This window comes from Eumetopias jubatus, unplaced genomic scaffold (genome assembly GCF_037043125.1).
Source record: "Eumetopias jubatus isolate StellerSeaLion01/CBP00866 unplaced genomic scaffold, mEumJub1_p1.0 scaffold_2, whole genome shotgun sequence".
NCBI classification, from domain to species: Eukaryota; Metazoa; Chordata; class Mammalia; order Carnivora; family Otariidae; genus Eumetopias; species Eumetopias jubatus.
The window spans coordinates 146,710,786-146,730,981 of record NW_028274808.1 but is presented as its reverse complement, the minus strand read 5'-3'; the positions used below and the strand labels follow the sequence as shown (position 1 = coordinate 146,730,981).

At 38.8% G+C, this 20,196-nt stretch overlaps 1 protein-coding gene across 1 annotated transcript; it reads left to right on the top strand.

The window, feature by feature from the left end:
- The first annotated feature begins 4,663 nt into the window (after nt 1-4,663).
- On the top strand, nt 4,664-18,643 carry LOC148164912 (uncharacterized). Its single transcript, XM_088021340.1, is given in 17 exon segments — nt 4,664-4,726; nt 10,893-11,388; nt 11,391-11,891; nt 11,894-12,239; nt 12,241-12,544; nt 12,546-12,685; nt 12,687-13,131; nt 13,134-13,584; nt 13,587-13,799; nt 13,802-14,136; nt 14,138-14,744; nt 14,747-15,516; nt 15,518-17,020; nt 17,022-17,412; nt 17,415-17,822; nt 17,900-18,392; nt 18,394-18,643. Coding segments are annotated over 17 exon segments (7,716 nt in total).
- Nucleotides 18,644-20,196: the final 1,553 nt, after the last annotated feature.

Below are 20,196 nucleotides of genomic sequence, written 5' to 3'. Positions count from 1 at the left end.
TAGCCCAGACCGGGCAAGGGTGGGGCAATTCCAACTCCAGCAAAGACATTTGGGAACCACTGCAACAGGCCCCTCCCCCAGAAGACCAGCAAGAACAGCCAGCCAAGACCAAGTTTACCGATCAATGAGAATGGCAGAACACCAGCACTAGGGGAATATAGCACATAGAATTCATGGCTTTTTTTCCCCCTGATTCTTTAGTCTTTCAAAATTAATTTTTTTAATTTGCTTTTTCTATTTTTTTTTGAATTTTTTTTCCCTTTTTCAACCAATTTTATCAACCCCTCTTTTAATAAAAAATCTTTTTTTATTTTTCATTTTTAGAGTCATATTCTATCCCTTCATTGTAGTTAACCTTATATTTGGTATAGATATAAGTTGTTCTCTCTCTGAAATTTTGGGATACAGTTTCTTCTAACAGACCAAAATCTCTAGCGTATGGCTTTGTTTTAGTCTCCTGCCTGATCACATTCTCTCCTTTTTTTTAAGTTCTCTTCTCTCTTTCTTCAACCAACTTCTTATCTTATCAATTCCTTTTATGAAATCTTTTATAATTTTCATCTTTACAGTCATATTCTAACCCTTCATTGACTTCACCCTTATTTTTGTACAAATATAAGTTTTTCTTTCTTTAAAATTTTGGTACGCGGGTGCCTGGGTGGCTCAGTTGGTTAAGCGACTGCCTTCGGCTCAGGTCATGATCCTGGAGTCCCCGGATCGAGTCCCACATCGGGCTCTCTGCTCAGCAGGGAGTCTGCTTTGCCCTCTGACCCTCCCCCCTCTCATGTGCTCTCTCTCTCTCATTCTCTGTCTCTCAAATAAATAAATAAAATCTTTAAAAAAAAAAATTTTGGTACGCAGTTTCTTCTAACAGACCAAAATACACCAAAAATCTAGTGTGTGGCAAAATCTATTCACCAGCCTGATCATATTTGATCATATTCTTTTTTTCTTTTTCTTTTTCTTTTTTTTCTTTCTTTTTTCTTTCTTTTTTCTTTCTTTCCCTTTCTTTTCCCCCGGTTTCAAGACTCTTCTGATTTGTGTGGTGTATATTTTTCTGGGGTCATTGTTACCCTGTTAGCATTTTGTTCTTTCATTCATCTGTTCTCCTCTGGCAAATGACAAGATGGAAAAATTCACCTAAAAAAAAAAAAAAAGAGGCAGTACCAACTGCCAGGGACCTAATCAATACAGACATTAGTACGATGTTGGAACTAGAGTTCAGAATGACGATTTTAAAGATACCAGCTGGGCTTGAGAAAAGCATGGAAGTTATTAGAGAAACCCTTTCTGGAGAAATAAAAGAACTAAAATCTAACCAAGTCGAAATCAAAAAGGCTATTAATGAGGTGCAATCAAAAATGGAGGCTCTAACTGCTAGGATAAATAAGGCAAAAGAGAAAATTAGTGATATAGAAGACCAGATGATGGAGAATAAAGAGGCTGAGAGAAAGAGAGATAAAAAAATACTGGATCACGAGGGCAGAATACGAGAGATAAGTGATATCATAAGATGAAACAATATTAGAATAATAGGGATCCCAGAAGAAGAAGAAAAAGACATGGGCAGAAGGTATATTGAAGCAAATTATAGCAGAGAACTTCGCTAATTTGGGGAAGGGAACGGGCATCAAAATCCAGGAGGCACAGAGAACCCCTCTCAAAAATCAATAAAAATAGGTCAACACCCCAACATCTAATAGTAAAACTTATGAGTCTCAGAGTCAAAGAGAAAATCCTGAAAGCAGCTCAGGACAAGAGGTCTGTAACCAACAATAGTAGAAACGTTAGATTGGCAACAGACCTATCCACAGAGACCTGGCAGGCCAGAAAGGACAGGCATGATCAATTTAGGGGACTAAATGAGAAAGTATGCAGCCAAGAATACCATATCCAGCTAGGCTGTCACTGAAAATAGAAGGAGAGATAAAAAGATTCCAGGACAAACAAAAACTAAAGGAATTTGCAAACACGAAACCAGCCCTACAAGAAATATTGAAAGGGGTCCTCTAAGCAAAGAGAGAGACTAAAAGTAACATAGACCAGAAAGGAACAGAGACAATATACAGTAACAGTCACCTTATAGGCAATACAATGGCAATTCATATTTTTCAATAGTTACCCTGAATGTAAATGGACTAAATACCCCAATCAAAAGACACAGGCTATCAGATTGGATAAAAAAACAAGACCCATCGATATGCTGTCTGCAAGAGACTCATTTTAGACCCAAAGACATCTCAAGATTGAAAGTGAGGGGGTGGAAAACAATTTACCATGCTAAAGGACACCAAAAGAAAGCTGGGGTGGCAATCCTTATATCAGAAAAATTAGATTTTAAACCAAAGACTATAATAAGAGATGCGGAAGGACACTATATCCTACTTAAAGGGTCTATCCAACAAGAAGATCTAACAATTGTAAATATCTATGCCCCTAACATGGGAGCAGCCAATTATATAAGCCAATTAATAACAAAAGCAAAGAAACACATCAACAACAATACAATAATAGTGGGGGACTTTAACAACCCCCTCATTGAAGTGGACAGATCATCTAAGCAAAAGATCAACAAGGAAATAAAGACTTTAAATGACACACTGGACCAAATGGACTTCACAGATATATGCAGAACATTCCATCCCAAAGCAACAGAATACACATTCTTCTCTAGTGCCCATGGAACATTCTCCAAAATAGATCACATCCTGGGTCACAACTCAGGTCTCAACCGGTACCAAAAGATTGGGATCATTCCCTGCATATTTTTGGACCGCAATGCTTTGAAACTAGAACTCAATCACAAGAGGAAAGTCAGAAAGAACTCAAATACATGGAGGCTAAAGAGCATCCTACTAAAGACTGATTGGGTCAACCAGGAAATTAAAGAAGAATTTAAAAAATTCATGGAAACCAATGAAAATGAAAACACTACTGTTCAAAATCTTTGAGATGCAGCAAAGGCAGTCCTGAGAGAAAAGTATATAGCAATACAAGCCTTTCTCAAGAAACAAGAAAGGTCTCAAATGCACAACCTAACCCTACACCTAAAGGAGCTGGAGAAAGAACAGCAAATAAAGCCTAAACCCAGCAGGAGAAGAGAAATAATAAAGATCAGAGCAGAAATCAATGAAATAGAAACCAAAAGAACAGTAGAACAGATCAACGAAATTAGGAGTTGGTTCTTTGAAAGAATTAAGATTGATAAAACCCTGCCCAGACTTATCAAAAAGAAAAGAGAAATGACCCAAATAAACAAAATCATGAATGAAAGAGGAAAGATCACATCCAACACCAAAGAAATACAAACAATTCTAAGAACATATTAGGAGCAAATATATGCCAGCAAATTAGATAACCTGGAAGAAATGGATGCATTCCTAGAGATGTATCAACTACCAAAACTGAACCAGGAAGAAATAGAAAACCTGAACAGACCTATAACCACTAAGGAAATTGAAGCAGTCATCAAAAATCTCCCAACAAACAAGAGCCCAGGGCCAGATGGCTTCCCAGGGGAATTTTACCAAACATTTAGAGAAGATTTAATACCTATTCTTCTGAAACTGTTCCAAAAAATAGAAATGCAAGGAAAACTTCCAAGCTCATTTTATGAGGCCCGCATTACCTTGATCCCAAAATCAAAGACCCCATCAAAAAGGAGTATTACAGACCAATATCCTTGATTAACATGGATGCAAAATTCCTCACCAAAATACTAGCCAATAGGATCCAACAGTACAATAAAAGGATTATTCACCATTACCAAGTGGGATTTATTCCTGGGCTGCAGGGTTGGTTCAACATCCACAAATCAATGTGATACAATACATTAATAAAAGAAAGAACAAGAACCATGTGATCCGCTCAATAGATGCAGAAAAACATTTGACAAAATACAGCATCCTTTCTTTATTAAAACTCTTCAGAGTGTAAGGATAGAGGGTACATACCTCAATATCATAAAAGCCATCTATAAAAAACCCACAGCGAATATCATTCTCAGTGGGGAAAAACTGAGAGCTTTCCCCTAAGGTCAGGAACACAGCAGGGATGTCCACTATCAGTACTGCTATTCAGCATCGTATTAGAAGTCCTAGCCACAGCAATCAGACAAGATAAAGAAATAAAAGGCATCCAAATTGGCAAAAAAGTCAAACTCTCACTCTTTGCAGATGATATGATACTTTATGTGAAAAACCCAAAAGACTCCACCCCAAAACTGCTAGAACTCATACAGGAATTCAGTAAAGTGGCAGGATAAAAAAAAATCAATGCACAGAAATCATTTGCATTTATATACACCAACAACAAGACAGAAGAAAGAGAAATTAAGGAGTGGATCCCATTTGAATAATGATGATATTCTGAAAAATCAAAATGATTCAATATTACTATTTTCTCTTCTAGTCATTTTTTAAATTTTAAATTATAAAACAGCCTATTTTCTAGGAATGAAAATATATTATTCAATGTAACATGAATTAAAACTAAAATATTATGTCTTGGCATTAATATTTTGCCTCCTTAAAAGATTTCAAATGATTTCCTCATGACTCAAAAATTTCCTCTACAAGAAATAGTTGTATTGATAATAATTTGTCAGGTATATAGTTGCTATCTAGACAACAGAATGAGCAATCCCTGTTCTTTCAGGGAGCAAATGGGAAGAATGAAAGGGCTCTACTTCACCCTGGGCCTCTTGGCACTCACAACCTATTTCTCAGTAAGTACCACTGAGTCCAGTCTGCTTTGATTTAAAGACATTAATATGCACTTTAAAGCTATTAATATGTAATCCAAATTTTTATATGTACTAAGCAGCTATATTTTTCCATTTGGAGGCTGAAATAAACCACTGTAAAAATCATTCATTCAACAACAAACAATTATTGAGCCTCTACCAAGTACTACATACTGTTCTAGACACTGGGATACAGTAGTAAGCAAAATAAACAATAAATAAATACATGATATGTTAGTGGTAATAAATGTTGAGAAAAAATTAAGAAAGTACAGGTGGTATACATGGGAATCAGTCTAAATTTTTTTTTATTAGATAACCAGGGAACACCTCTGAAAAGATGACTGAAAACATGATTTTAAAGGAAATAGCTGAGGGAACAAGTGAAAGTGTGCCTGGTGTTTTCAAAGAACAACAAGGAAGCCCATATGACTGGAGTTGAGTTAATGAGAGGAAAATTAGTGTGAGATGATATCAGAAAGGTAATGGAAGCTAGATCACATAATGCCCTAGAGGTCGTAGTAAAAAGTCTAACTTTTACTCAGTGAAATCAATAGACATTGGAGGGTGTTAAGTGAAGGTATGATATGATTTTTATCTTTTAAACACACTGGATGCTGTGTTGAGAATAACCTATATTTTGTATGGATCTGACTTATGTTTCAAGCAGACTAGTTATTATGTTGAGAATTAACTGTAGGAAGATATGACTAGAAGTAAGATGACTAGGCAGTTACTGCAGTGAAGGATGCTGATGGCTTAGGGCACAGTGGTAGCAGTAGAGATGATTAGAAGTCATCAAATCCTGGATATATTTTGAAGTAGAGCCAACAGGATGGACTGGGTGGGAGGCACGAGAGAAAAGCCAAGTTTGACTCTAAAGTCTTATCCTAAACAACTAGAAGGTAGAAGTTGCCATCAACTTAGATGGGGAAAGCTTTCCCCAGAAACTTGCAAAAGTTTTGGAGGTCAGAAGTTCAGTTTTGAAGTAATAATTATGAAACTGTTATTAAACAATTCAAGTAGAGGAGTCCGTAGGTGGCACACGCAGTTGATTGTCTGACTCTTGGTTTCTGCTCAGTTCATGATCTCGGGGTTGTGGGATCAAGCTCTGAGTCAGACTCTGAGCTCAGCGAGGAGTCTGCTGCAGTTTCTCTCTCTCTCTCTCTCTTTCCTCTATCCCTCCCCGTGCTCACTCATGCGTGTGTGTGCTCTCTCTCTCTCTCAAATAAATAAATCTTTTAAAATAAAGAAAAAATAAACAATTCAAGTAGAGATTTCAAGGAAATAGTTGGATGGATGATCATGAGTTCAGGGAAAAAACCAGGAGGACATTATAAATTTGTGTGGCATGAGATTAAATGAGATGACCAAGGGAGTATAGATAGAGAAGACAAGAGCCCCCAAGAATGAACCACAGGCCTTACAAAATTAAGACATCAGGGAAAAAGAAAGAACAATGCCTTAGAAAATTTAAGAGTGTTAGTACTCATGAAGCCAACTTAAAAAAACAAAACGTATTCCCAAAAGGAGAGACCAGCTGTGTCAAATGCGGTAACAGATCAAATAAAATGAAGACTATGAATTGACCACTGGATTTAGCTACATAGAGGTTGCTGGTTATCTTGAAAACAATGACTTCTGTGAAAGAGTAAGGATAAAATATTGAAGGGAGTTTAAGAGAGAAGTGCATCTGGAGTAAGAATAATTAACTCTTTCCAGGTGTTTTTCTGCAAAGGAATGTGTTATAACTGGTGGGGAAAGTAAGTCAAGAAATATGTTTTTACTACAGAGAACAAACTGATGATTACCAAAGGGGAGGTAGGTAGGGGGATGGGTAAAATAGGTGATGGGGATTAAAGAGTACACTTGTCACGATGAGCACTGGGTGAAGTATTGAACTGGTGAAGCACTATATTGTATACCTGAAACTAATATAGTATTTTAATATATTATAGGAATTAAAATTAAAAAAAAAAAAACCACAGGGGCGCCTGCGTGGCTCAGTTGGTTAAGCATCTACCTTTGACTCAGGTCATGATCCCAGGGTCCTGGGAGGGAGCCCAGGGAGCATCAGGCTCCCTGCTCATGGGGAGTCTAATTCTCCCTCTCACTCTGCCCCTCCCCCCTCCACTCATGTTCTCTAATAAATAAAATCTTTAAAAAATAAAATTAAAAATTAAAAAAACACACAATAAATATTATTTTCCAAAAATAAAAGAAATATGTTTTTATGCTGATAGAAACGTTTTTGGAGAAGCAAAATATTGATGCAGGATAACTGCAAGAGCAACATCTTTGAGTAGGAAATAGGGAGTAGGAATTAGAACACAAGTGGATTAGTTTTACATAGAGCAGTTTTACCTCTTTGGTGACAAGTGGAAAGATGAGAGTAGATGCGTGCACATATTGGTAGGAGGGTAGATATTGTGGAAGTTTGAAGAAGTTTTCCTCTGATTGTTCAATTTTCTCAGGAAAGAGAAAATTGGAGGAAGCAAGGTTACCTATCAGGTGAGAATAAGAATGGAAGAGGTTTGGCAGATTCTTAGGAAAGAAAACAGGGTAAGAATTAACTCTACAGAAAAAGTAGAGGAGTGAGGGACTTAGGGATCTGTCATTATCCAGCAGAATGGAATGCTCACCTAGGGAATGCACATAGATGGGAAAGAGGAGAGGTCCAGGGTCACTCCACCATGCACACAGGCAATGTTTAACTAGATTTACTAGGTGTTCACCACTTTCTTTGCCCAATATAATCATAAGGCATAGAATTTTAGGATGAAACTTTTCTTTTAGCAAAGCATTGATTTCTGTTGTTAATGGAAACAACAAATGGAAAATTCACCTTCATTCTTAAGGGAATCTGTCTTTTCTTTTTCAGGCTACTTTTATGATTTTCTCTTTGGTTTTTGATGTTCTACAGTTCACTATAATGTATAGGGAGAGATTTCATTTTGTGCATTTATTTGGTATCAGGCTTCTTAAATCTGTGGGTTGGTGTCTTTTAGCAGTTCTAGAAAATTCCCAGCTGTTATCCCTTAAAATAATACCTCTATCACATTCCAAGAAAGTTACGTTAGCCTAGTCCTTGTCACTCCATCTTCCATTTTAACACTTTTTATATTGTTCATTTATTTGCTCTCTGTGTTGCATTCTGGATAACTTCTTCATATTCCCATTTTCTCTTGAGTTGCACCTAATCTGTAGTTAAATATGGATATATTTAAATGAGTTCTTTGGTTCAATTACTAGGTTTCTTTTTTCCTTTCTAGAAGATAACTTGCTTCTTTTAAAATTTACCTTGTTGTTTTAATGGTATTTTGTTCCTGTACATGTTTTCAAGATATATCTTTAAATTTTTGTCAGATAATTCCATTATCTGAAGTCCTTTGAAGGTATAATTCAGCTGTTATTATTTCTGCTGATTATCATTGATGTGCCTTGTTTCCACGTGAAGTCAATTATTTTTGACTATGGGCTTCTCATTCTTTGAGGCCTGGAATGAAGGTGAAGTTCCTCCAGAAACGAAATCTACATATGCTTCTGCTAGGTGCCTGCTAAGTCTGATATCACTCTAAATTCTTACCTTAAAGCTGCTTACATTATGCAGGATGTGAACTGAAGCTACAAAACCAAAACAGTGACAACTTGTTTTCCAAATTCTCAGTATCAATATCCTGTTCTTTAGTCAGTACTCAATTTCCAATAAGCTGATTTTTCTTGCTATATTTTCTTAAACTTTGTCCATGCTGATACAATTGCCATTTCATAATATGTTTTATGTCAGGGCAGAATAATCATTCAAAAAAATGTATTTATTCCTACTTTTCTTTCAAAATATCAAGTGTTTTATTTTCTGTAAAATATTTAGTCTGTCAAAAACAATTAGCTCTTTGTCTACTCATCCTACCACTCAGTATTTTGTTCACAACATTTGCCCTTTATTTCTGCAATCTCCCTTTCTCATTACCCTAGTATAGTGTCTCCTACAATATACACACTATAAATAAGACAGCCACCAGAACCTAAAGGTACCCATCCTCTAGTGATAAAGGAATAGTTATAATGATTATGTTGCAATGTGTCTTCGTTATATTCAAAGAAAATTCCGGGGGACACCAACACCAGTGATTGCTCTAGCATTTCACATATCTACCCTTACTATTTACTACCTCTCTTCAGACCATGTGTTACCACATCCACAGAGGCTTGAAAAACTGGTTCAGAGTTGACAGAATGAAATTAACCAAAAAGAAATTAATAATAGCAGCCAGCTTTTGTGGGCTCTTACTATATGCCTACTATATATTAACTAATTAAATTTTTATTTCACTTTTCACAAGAACCTTAAAATAGGTACTATTATTATAATTTCACAATGTATATATTATAAACCAAATCATAGATTGGTTAAAAAGAAAGTGCCCCAAGGTTATGTAGCTGGTCAGTGTCAAAACCACAATACTGAAACAAGTCCACATGATTCCAAAGTCTGTGCTTTTACATATTAACATATATAGTACTGTGTCTCCCAGTAATAAACTGTTCTCCATTTCAATTTTTCAAAGCCAACTTGAAAAGAATATAAGAAACATCATAAACTAAAACCAATTTTTTAAAAAATACATAGGAACTTAAAGTTGACTACAAATCACTTTAGTTACACTAGTCAATAGTGAGTCAATAGTGTAGGCAGCTATTCAAACAAGTAAAGTGAACTGAGCCTGCGCCAACAGGGCAGCTGAGGCCTACACTAATTAAAACACACCCACCTCACAGGGCTGTGATGCTAGAAGATGATTTGATAATAGAGGTGCTGAGAGAGGATCCTGGTTTATAACAAACACTCAGTAAACACTAGCTTCAATATAAAAATAAAATAATAAAATTCAGGAACATATTGATGGAGAACACTGAAAAAATGGAAAATATTCAGTAGAAAAAAATCAAGCAGGTGAATTATTTGAAAATTGTTTTTATATGGCAATGGAATGGTAAGGAAACTAATGATATTAAGGATGAAGGAAAAAAGTCTTAAGGTGGTTGTAATGCAAACTGTCAAATACTTATTCAACCAATAAATATTTTTGTGGCCTTTTTATGAAAGACACTATAATTAGCAAGGAAACAAAGAATAAATAATGTATAATTTCTGGCTGTAAGGGACTACATTTTAGCGGGGTAAAAAATGATATATACAAATAACTAATTGTATATCAATGCAAAATAGAATAGATGCCACACTCAAAACTAGAAATCACTTTCAGCAAGAAGCAGCAGGTAGTACCTATAGTATCAAAGGATGTGTAGGATTTCTGACAAGCAAAGATGTGAACCAAGGGCTTTTGAGCTCAATTACCAAAACAACATACAGAACTAGTACATCAGGTCAAAAATTAAGCAAACATAATGCAGAATTTTATTAAAAGTTCAAATTACAGACTTGGATCAAATCATAAAGAGGTAGAAATAATCAATTCAGTACCCTAAGAAAATTCAAAAATATTAACTCAACAAAAACTACTGAGTTGGAGGATGAGAGTGTTTCGTAGCAAAACTGCAAAGATTAGAGGAAGTTTTCATGAAGATAAATTACTAAGTTGCCTGGAGGATGTGCCAAGAAAGGGTAAAGAGGAAGTAGTAGAGAAAAATTTTTTGTGAAACTATTGTACAAGAGAGGCTCTTTTTAGAAATATAAATATATACTATTTTTTAAATATATAAAGCATACTTGTGTTTATATATTCTCCGGTAAACATAAACTGAGCACTAGAATGTACTGGTCCCTTAACTTATGGCTCTGAATATAATTTGCTTTAGTCCCTCTATGAAATGGAAGCATTACAGTCTAATAGAAGACTCAGAGCTTCACATTCTCCTCCACAGCATCAGTCAGGGGTACAAGATGTGGCAAGTTCTGTGACTCTGTGTTGGTAGCCACCATGTGATATCTGGAGCATCCTCCTAAACCAAAGTTCTATTCCCAATACAGCAGTCATCTCAGAAAAAAAAATTTTCCCTATCATCCAATAATAACAGAACTTTAGCAATGCATAAAGAAAGCTTACTCACTCAAGATTTTGAATCCATGAAATTTTAAATGAGGGTTATTTATGCTAAATGCTTTTCCTTTTTTTTTTTCCTATAGACAAGTACAACACAAGAGAGACAAAATAGGCTGAAAAATAGACAAGTGAATCCACCTGCACAAGCATCATCTTCACCTCAGCAAGTACTTTTCTTGAGGAAAAGTGGTAGGATTCCCACTCAGCTAAATCCATCTGCACAACGAAGATCTGGAGGTTCTCAAGCCCACTTAAATCCCACTGGTCCAAAGAGATCTCCAAAGATAAAATCTAGTCAAAGCTCTGCTATACAACAAAATAATCAACAACCTTCAAATTATCTGAATTTTCCAGTTAAACCAAGATCTAGAACTATCAAACCTGATGCAGGTAAACCTGATCAAAAGTTAATTAAAAGTAATAAATCTCTCACGGATACCTACACTCATTCAAAATTAGATCAACCCAAATTTCCTTCATCTCAAAAAAATGTTAAGCCCAAAACTAAGCTAAACCTATTAAGTAACCCAAGAATACTTAGCCAACCAAAATCTCAGTCAAAAACATCTGAACAAAATCAAATAAACACACAAAAGAACAGCATGTTATGAAGAGATATTACCTAAGTGGGACTAAAAACTATCAAATAAGCCAACCAAAAGCTAGTCAGAAATCTGCACATCAAAAAAGCCACCAACTCCAAAATAACATGAATATAACAGCTCACAAAAGACCTAGCAATACCAAATCTTATCTACTCAAAACTCCTAAAATATTACCAAAGCAATCTAAATCTCTTTCCAGTGTAACTAATCAACAGAACTCAGATGTGACAAAGCTATCTGCAGCTTCAACTGGTAAAAGATATAGTCAGCGTCAAATGAGGCAACAAACATTAGGTCCACAGAAAACATCTGGTAAATCAAAACTTCCAAAAAATAAAACCATGAAGCAACATTCCAGTAGTCAAATAAGAACTTCTTTACAAAAGCAAACTAACCAGAGACGATACAATTTCAATAATTCTCAAACAAAACTCACCCCATTATCAAAGCCTAAGGCAAAATCTAGTGGACAAAACAATCTAAAGAGACAAAACAACAAACCAATAAGCTGAGACCTAAGAAATCTAGGCCTAGAAACCATCAACTTGGTCAATCAAAACCTAATCAGATATCTCTTTCACAAAAAAGGAGCCACCAACCACAAAATAATACAAAATTAACAGCTAACAAAAAATCTAGCACATTTAAATCTCATACAGGCAAAATACCTAAAAACTTACTAAAGAAATCAAAATCTCCCACAAGTACTATTATTCAGCAGGACACAAGCCAAACTAAAATATCTTCATTTTTAAGTGATCACCAACAAGCAAAGCCACAGATATCAGTCCAGCAAAAAATATCCAGCCAACAAAAACTTCAAGAATACAGTTATTAAACAACATCAAGTAAAAAATCCTACAAAAAAGCAAAACGACCAGAGGAAAGGCCATTTCAACACTACTGAAATAAGAAAGACTAGACGTTCTGAACTAAAAACAAAAGCAAATGGACAAAAAAGATTAGTGATAACCAAGCCTGGACTTCACTCATATGGTCAACCTAATTCTCATCAAAAATCTCCTGTGCCACAAAGTAGCCAACAAACGCAAAGCCCCAGGAATTCAACAGCTCACCAAAAGTTTAAAAGAACCAAATTTCACCAATATAAAACTGCTAAAAAAATTAGCAAAGAGATTCCAATCTCATTCCATTACCAATGTTCAACAAAACTCAGAACAGTCCAAACCATCTACGTCTTCAACTGGCAAGAGAACTGGTCGACGCCAACCTAAACTACAAAAAATAGTTGATCAATCAAAACTTCATAGCACAAAAGCAAACCAACCAGAGAAAACATTTCATTATTTCTGAAATCAAACAAACTACAGTCTCAAAACCTAAGGCTAGAGTGAAAAGAAACAACAGAAGTAAGAAGGTAAAGCAGAAAACTGGTCAACATAAACCTCACCCAAATGGACCCAGACATCACCAACCTGGTCAACCCAAGCCTGGTCAAAAAAATTACATACAAAATGTCAACCATCTCCCAAATTACATGAATTCAACAGCTCCCCAAAAAATTAACAAAACCAAATCTCGGCAAGGAAAAACAGTTAAAAAATTTCCAAGAAAACTTAAACCTCACTTTATAACCAAAGTTCAACAAAACCCAAAAAGATCTAATTCACCTGCAGTTTTAGGTGATAATGGAGATGGCCAGCACCAAACTAAGCCACAAGCAGTAGATTCACATAAAATATATACTATTTTATATAGTATATATCAAAGCCTCATAATAATGCAACCAAGAAACAACAAATTAGTCCAACAAAGACTCCCATACAAAAGAAAATTAACCAAAGGAAATATCATCTAAATGCTGCTAAACAATCTGGAAAGTCAAAACCTATTGCAAACAGACCAAAAAGAACCAAAATGGTAAAAAAACAAGCTGGCCAACAGAGACCTGTGTGTAAACACTGTCCATATGGCCAATAAAGACCTCTTCAAAAATCTCCTGTGCAACAAAACAGCTACCAACTCTCAAATCACAGAAACTCAACAGTTCTTAAAAAACCTAGAATTATCAAGTATCAGCCAGGCAAAACTACTAAAAAGTTATCAAGGAAACCTAAACCTTCCTGTGGGACCAAATTTCAACAAAAGCCAAAAGTACCCAAACTACCTTCAATTCCAAATGGTCCAAGAAAAGGTCATAGTCAAACCAAACACAAGCATTAAGTCCCAAGAAAACATCCAGCCAAGCAAAACTTCATAAAAATCCAACCATAAAGTAACAAACAAGTCAAGTAAATAGTGGTCCAAATATTCCCAAACATCATCAGCCTGGACCCTCAGGGCATCATTTGAGTAAACCAATAAGAAAACAATCTGGCCAAAGAAAACCTAAGGCAAAAGCAACCATGCAAAAGAAAAGCAGCAAGAAAAGAATCCACCCTGTTATTCAAGACCTCCTCAACTAGGCCCTCAGTTTCATCTCCCTGGTCAACCAATACCTAGGCCAAAGGTGCCTTCATTCTGGCATCCTGCTATACAAAAACAATATCCTAACCCACTTTATCTTCATCTATATAAACCCAACCAACACCCTGGCTCACACAAACATTGTGGAAAGCAACCAGGTAAAAAGTCCCAACTTCACCCACACAGACCTGGTCAAAAGCCAGCATTGAAACCTAAACCTGGGTTTCAGCAGCAGCATCCAGGGGTACTTCCTACCACACAAGCTGGAAAGTTGCCAAAAACTTCTAAAACCCAACAACCCAGCAAGCTCTAAAACTGTATCCTCAGGACCATTTCTAGTGACCACCAAAACTTCTGCAGCCATTCCATATGTATCAACTAGCAGAAAGCCCACCACAAACTCACTGGCCTCTATCACCAAATCTTCCCTAACTTCTAATCCAACAGCTACAGCCACAAAATCCACTATTTCCACCAAACCTGTGATTAACAGTCCCAAATCCTCCACAACTGCCAAGTCAGCAGCCCCTACCATCAAATCTTCCAGCACTAATCAACCTTCTACAACTATCACTATACCTACTACCACAACCAAAGTTATCTCCTCCACCAAATCCATCACCAACTCTAATCCTGCTGCCTTCACAACCAAAATCACCACAACTTTAAAACCTGTGATTTTTACCACAAAACTGACTACCTCTACCAAGCCTGAAGCACCCACCACCAAACTTACCACCATTAACATTGTAGCTGACACCAGTTCATCTGCCACTATAGCACTAAAACCGACTGAAATTCCTAGTTACTCTTCCACCAGCCCTCCTACTATAAAATCTGCCCAAATGACCAAATCTGTGGTGAAAACCACTAAAGCCCTTCCTACTACCACCAAAGTCATCAAGCCTCTCAGCTCATATCCATCACCACAAGAACAACTCCTGCTTCTAATTTCTCAACAATTGTGACAAAAACTACATCTCCTCTCACAAAATCAGTTTCCCAGTCTATATTAACCACCACTATACCTCCTACTACCACTGCTTCAACTGCCAGCACAGTGAGACTGTCTTCAGTCACTGCTACCACTCTGGCCGGAAGCACCTTAAGAGCTATGGATACTACAAAGATGCAATCCACAACCACAGCTTCTCTCTCTACAGCATCACCAAGACACACATCTGCTGCCACCACAGCTGACCCTACCACATCTGCTCCCAAAGTTACTTCACCTCCTCTTCCCACAAAGGGTGCTCCTAGCAAAGCAGGTCTTTCTACTACATCTGTTGCTTTAACCACTCTTGCTCCCTCTACCCCTTCTTCTTCAGCAGCTTCTACCTCCATCACCAAATCATCTCTCTCCCCCACGTCTGCTGCCACCAATCCCACATCCACTGCTGAGGACACTACAACTCTTATGACCAAAGCACAGGTTTTCACCAGCACCCCTGCTGCTATTACATCTATTTCTACATTTTCATGGACAACCACCTCTACACCTATGGGTTTAGAGATTGGTAACACCACCTCTGATACTACAGCCACAGCTACCATGAAAACTACTGCTTCTCTTTCTACAACCACAGATGCTCAGTCCACGACACCTGCTGCCCTAGGCACAACAATATCCACAGTGATCACCCCTGAAACAACCGCAGATCTTACTTCCCCCACTACCACTAATCCCTGATATATTGCAGTTGACTACCAGAACAGATGCCACAGCTTCATTCACTGACACTACCCTGGTCACCACAGATGACACATCAACATCTGACTCTAGCACATCTGATGACACTACATTTGATTATGAACCTGGCCCTACTGACTTCACCTCTGCTACTTCCTATACATCACCTGCCACCACACAGTCCTCCACCTCCAAAGCTGTTCCCTTGGCCACACCCACTGCTACTACAGCTGTTCCTACTGCTCTTCCTACAACCACCTCTACTACTATCACAGATCTTGTCACCAACCTGCCTGCTGCCTCAGATACTTCCACTCCTTCCGACACCATTCAAGCTGCCACCTCCACAGCTGTGCTTCCAACCACAGCCGCTGCCACCACTATCTCTGGTGTCACTAGTCGATCAGCTTCATCTACGTCACTTGGAGCAACAGCATCCACAAGTATGACCTCTGCTGCCACGAATATGCTTGCCATGACCACAGAGGCTCCTACCACAGCTTCTTCCACAGTCACTCCCTCCTCTGCTGCTTCTGCCATCACAAAAGCTGCCACAAATGTGTCTGCTCCTCTTAGCACCACACAGGTGGTCACAGCTACAGCCCTCCTCCCCATCTTATCCACTGAAGCCACCAGCACCTCTCTTGCCATCACAACCACTGCTGTTCTTGACAGCTCCCCTCAGGCTGCTGCTATCACTTCTTCAACCCCCACTCCTGCTCCTTCCACCCCAGGTGCCTCCACTCTGGCTGCCACCAGCACTTTATCAGCTTCCTCCATGTCTTCTAGCACTTGGCCAGCTTCCATCACATCTCCTACCCTCAGTTCATCAATATCCACTGTGACCACAGTTTAAATCACTATGAATCCTATTTCCACTACTTCATCTGACTCCTCTGCTCTTCACTCTACTACCATAGAAGATACAACTTTTTACACTGGCACTGTACCAAGTACCCTGCTCACCACAGATGATACAGCAACACTGAGCCCTGGCATATTTGATGACACCACTACCGACTATGACCTTGACACTACCACTGCTGCTTCTGCCACCACTCTTCCTGCCACAATCTCTTCAGCTCCTTCTACCACCTCAGAGCCGAGCACCACCACTGATGATCACTCCAGCTCACCTGCTGCCACAACCATTTCTTTTCCCTCTTCTACTACACAGTCTGTCATTACTAGTTCTGCCATCACCACAGCTGCCACAGCCATGTTAGCTCCTGCAATAACCACTGCATCTCTGACCACAACAGTAGCTGAGGCCACTAATATTTTGGTTTCTTCCACCACACTTGGAGCACCTCCAGCAACATCCACAAGTACCACATCTGTGGCTACCAACATTCCTGCCATGACCACAAAGGATGCCGCCACAGCTGCTTCCACATTGATTTCTACCACAACCACATCTGCTCCCTTTACCACATCAGCGTCCACCTCTACTTCCTCTGCCACCTCCAACACCACCCCTCCTACCTAACACAGCCACTTCTGTCTCATCTACCACAGCCAGGATATTATCCTCTGCGGCTACCAGCACATCACTTACAACCACAACAACTTCTGCTCCTTCTTCCATGACTCAGGCTGACACCACCACTTCTGCCACCACCACACCTGCCTCTACCACTCTCCCCACAGCCACCTCCGCATTGACTTCCAATAAGCCCATCACCTCCACAGCAGTCTCCTCCTCATCACCTGCTACCATCACCACAAGTACTCCTGCCCTTCCCAGCACCCCACAAAGTGCCACTACCACGGGTCCTCCTGCCAGCTCATCCACCACAGCCACCAGCACAGCTCCAACCAGCTCAGCTATTTCTTCTCCTCATCTACCACACAGTCTTGTCTCTACAAGTTCTGCTGCCACAATGTCCCTACCACACCCACTACTATAACTGCCCCTGTCACAAATGTTGCCAACTCCACAGCTGAAGTCAGTTCCTCATCTGCTGCCACTATCACACCTGTTACAACAAGCACACCTGCTCCTTCTACTTCCACACAGCCAGCCACCAACACAGCTGTGCTCTCTGTCTCCTCTGCTACGAGCTCCATCCCTGCCACTACAACCATTTCCTCCTCAACCACCACTCAAGCTGACACCACCACTTCTGCCACCACCACACTTGCCTCTACCACTCTCCCCATCGCCAGCTCCAGGCTGATTACCACTGAGCCCATTACCTCCACAGCGGCCTCCTCCTTATCACCTGCTACCATCACCACAAGTACTCCTGCCCTTCCCAGCACTTCACAAAGTGCCACTAGCACAGCTCTTTCTATCAGCTTATCTGCTGCAGCCAAAAGCACAGCCCGACTGCTCTGACCATATCTTCTTCCTCAAGCACACAGACTACTACTACTGCTACTTCTGCTGCCACAACTGTCCCTACCACGCCTGCTCCCACAACCACCATTGTCACCAGAGAGACAAGCACCACAGCTAGTCTCTTTTCTACATTAGCTGCCACTATATTTTCTGAGACCTCTTCCCCTACCACTGGGGAATCTCCCCCAGCATCTACAAGCACTATACACACTGCTACTCACAGCACCATCATTACTGCAGCTAATCCTACCACACCAGCCTCTACAACCACTCCTGCCACTTCTACAGGCACACAGGCTGCCACTGCCATGCCTGGTCTCACCACCGGTTCTGCTGTTATGAGCACCACACCTAGAGCCACAATGACTTCAGTTCTCCTGACCACCACCTCTGGTGCTTCAACCACTCCTTTCTTTAGTATCTCACCAGCCCCCACCATGCCTGTTGCCACTACAGCAGCAACCACAGCAGCACCCTACAGCACTTCATCTGATGCACCCAACACACCTATTTCCACCAGAGATCATTTCTGACACCCCCAACACTCCTTTCCCCACTACTGCTTCCTCCACACTTGACACTGCCCCTCCTGACACCGCAACTCCAACTATTATGACAACCAATACTGTCATCACAGCTGATGATACTTCAACATGTACCCCTAGCACATTTTATGAAACTACACTTGACGGTAATGATGGCACCACTGAGAATAACACAGACGAACCCACATCAATGATTTTTGCAGAAAGTGAGGCTCAAAATTAGTCATCTTCTATAGCCCCACTACTTAGACCATGATTTACATGGGTTGAATTTCTGAACCACATTTAACCTGAGACTAAAATCTTAAACCTACTACTCTTTCAAGCATACTAAATTTTCTTCTAGTTAAAAATATTTTCAATTCTATTCTTAATATTTAAAGGAAACTTGAATAGCATCAGTGCATTTCATTTCAGTACACAATCATTTCTATTGCCTATGAAATTATCTTTAAATAGTACAAATTATGATCACTTTTTCCTAAAATCTATACCCAAAAGAAATATTTAAAGAAATAACACTTAAACATTAATGGTGCTTGTTTTGGTGGATGAATTATACATGCTTCAGAACTGAGACAGAATGGAATCATATTTGACCAAAGAAATCCCTTTAGACAAACATCCTAAACAACACCTTTCCCTAAACTTACCCAGTTCTCCATATTACCCAGTGAGTTCTACAAATGCGCTCTGGACTTGATAAATACCTACACATACACACAAGTAAATCTTTAAGAAATATAAAGAACCCTAAAGTAATCAAACTGCAAGTAAGACAATTTATGAAGAAAAGTTAATAAGTAATTACTTACCATTTATTCATACCACAAAGAGATCCAAATTAACAGTCTTTATCCATTAAAGGTGCAATAACAACATGTAAATGAATCAAAAGGATCCAGCATCATTGTTTGAAAATCGATACTGACCACAGGAAATGTAGAATGCAAGCAATCTGAGCTCCCATTCACATGACACTGGGCATAAACACACACATGGCTGCTGTTTACCCTGCGTTCATTTGAGTGATGAGATTAAAATGTTATCCAGAAAGAATAAGCTAGAAGCAATAAAAATTTAATGAAGATTAAAACTAATGTGAGAAAATTGAAAACACATTATTAGTGATATTTTAATTTTACTTCCAACAGTATTTGGACTCTGAAAAGATAATTTTTAAAAGATAATTTGTAGTTTTGAGGTATACCAGGCACAAATTAGTCATTTGTTAATCAAAATTATGAAATGGATAAAGGTAACCTTTTACAAGGTGATGATATAATGCTAAAAAGAATTAAATAACTTACACATGAGAAAATTTGATAGAGTATATTATTCTTTACCCTACAAAGGTGTTTCTAAGAAGTCTTATGAAAGCTGATTATTTTTATTTAAATCATATTAAAAGCACTAAAAATACCTAGTATATAGTATCTTAAATTTTAATACTTATAAGAAAAATCACCTTTTCTTTTTTTTTAATTTTATTATGTTATGTTAGTCACCATACAATACATCATTAGTTTTTGATGTAGTGATCCCCGTGCCCACGCTGCACCTGAACGAGCGAGACATCATCCTGAGCAGCACCTCTGCTCCATCGGCCTCGGCGCAGGCGCCCCTGCAGCTGTCGGAGGTGAACATCCCACTGTCACTGGGCGTATGTCCACTGGGGCCTGTGCCCCTCACCAAGGAGCAGCTCTACCAGCAGGCCATGGAGGAGGCCGCCTGGCACCACATGCCCCACCCCTCAGACTCCGAGCGCATCCGGCA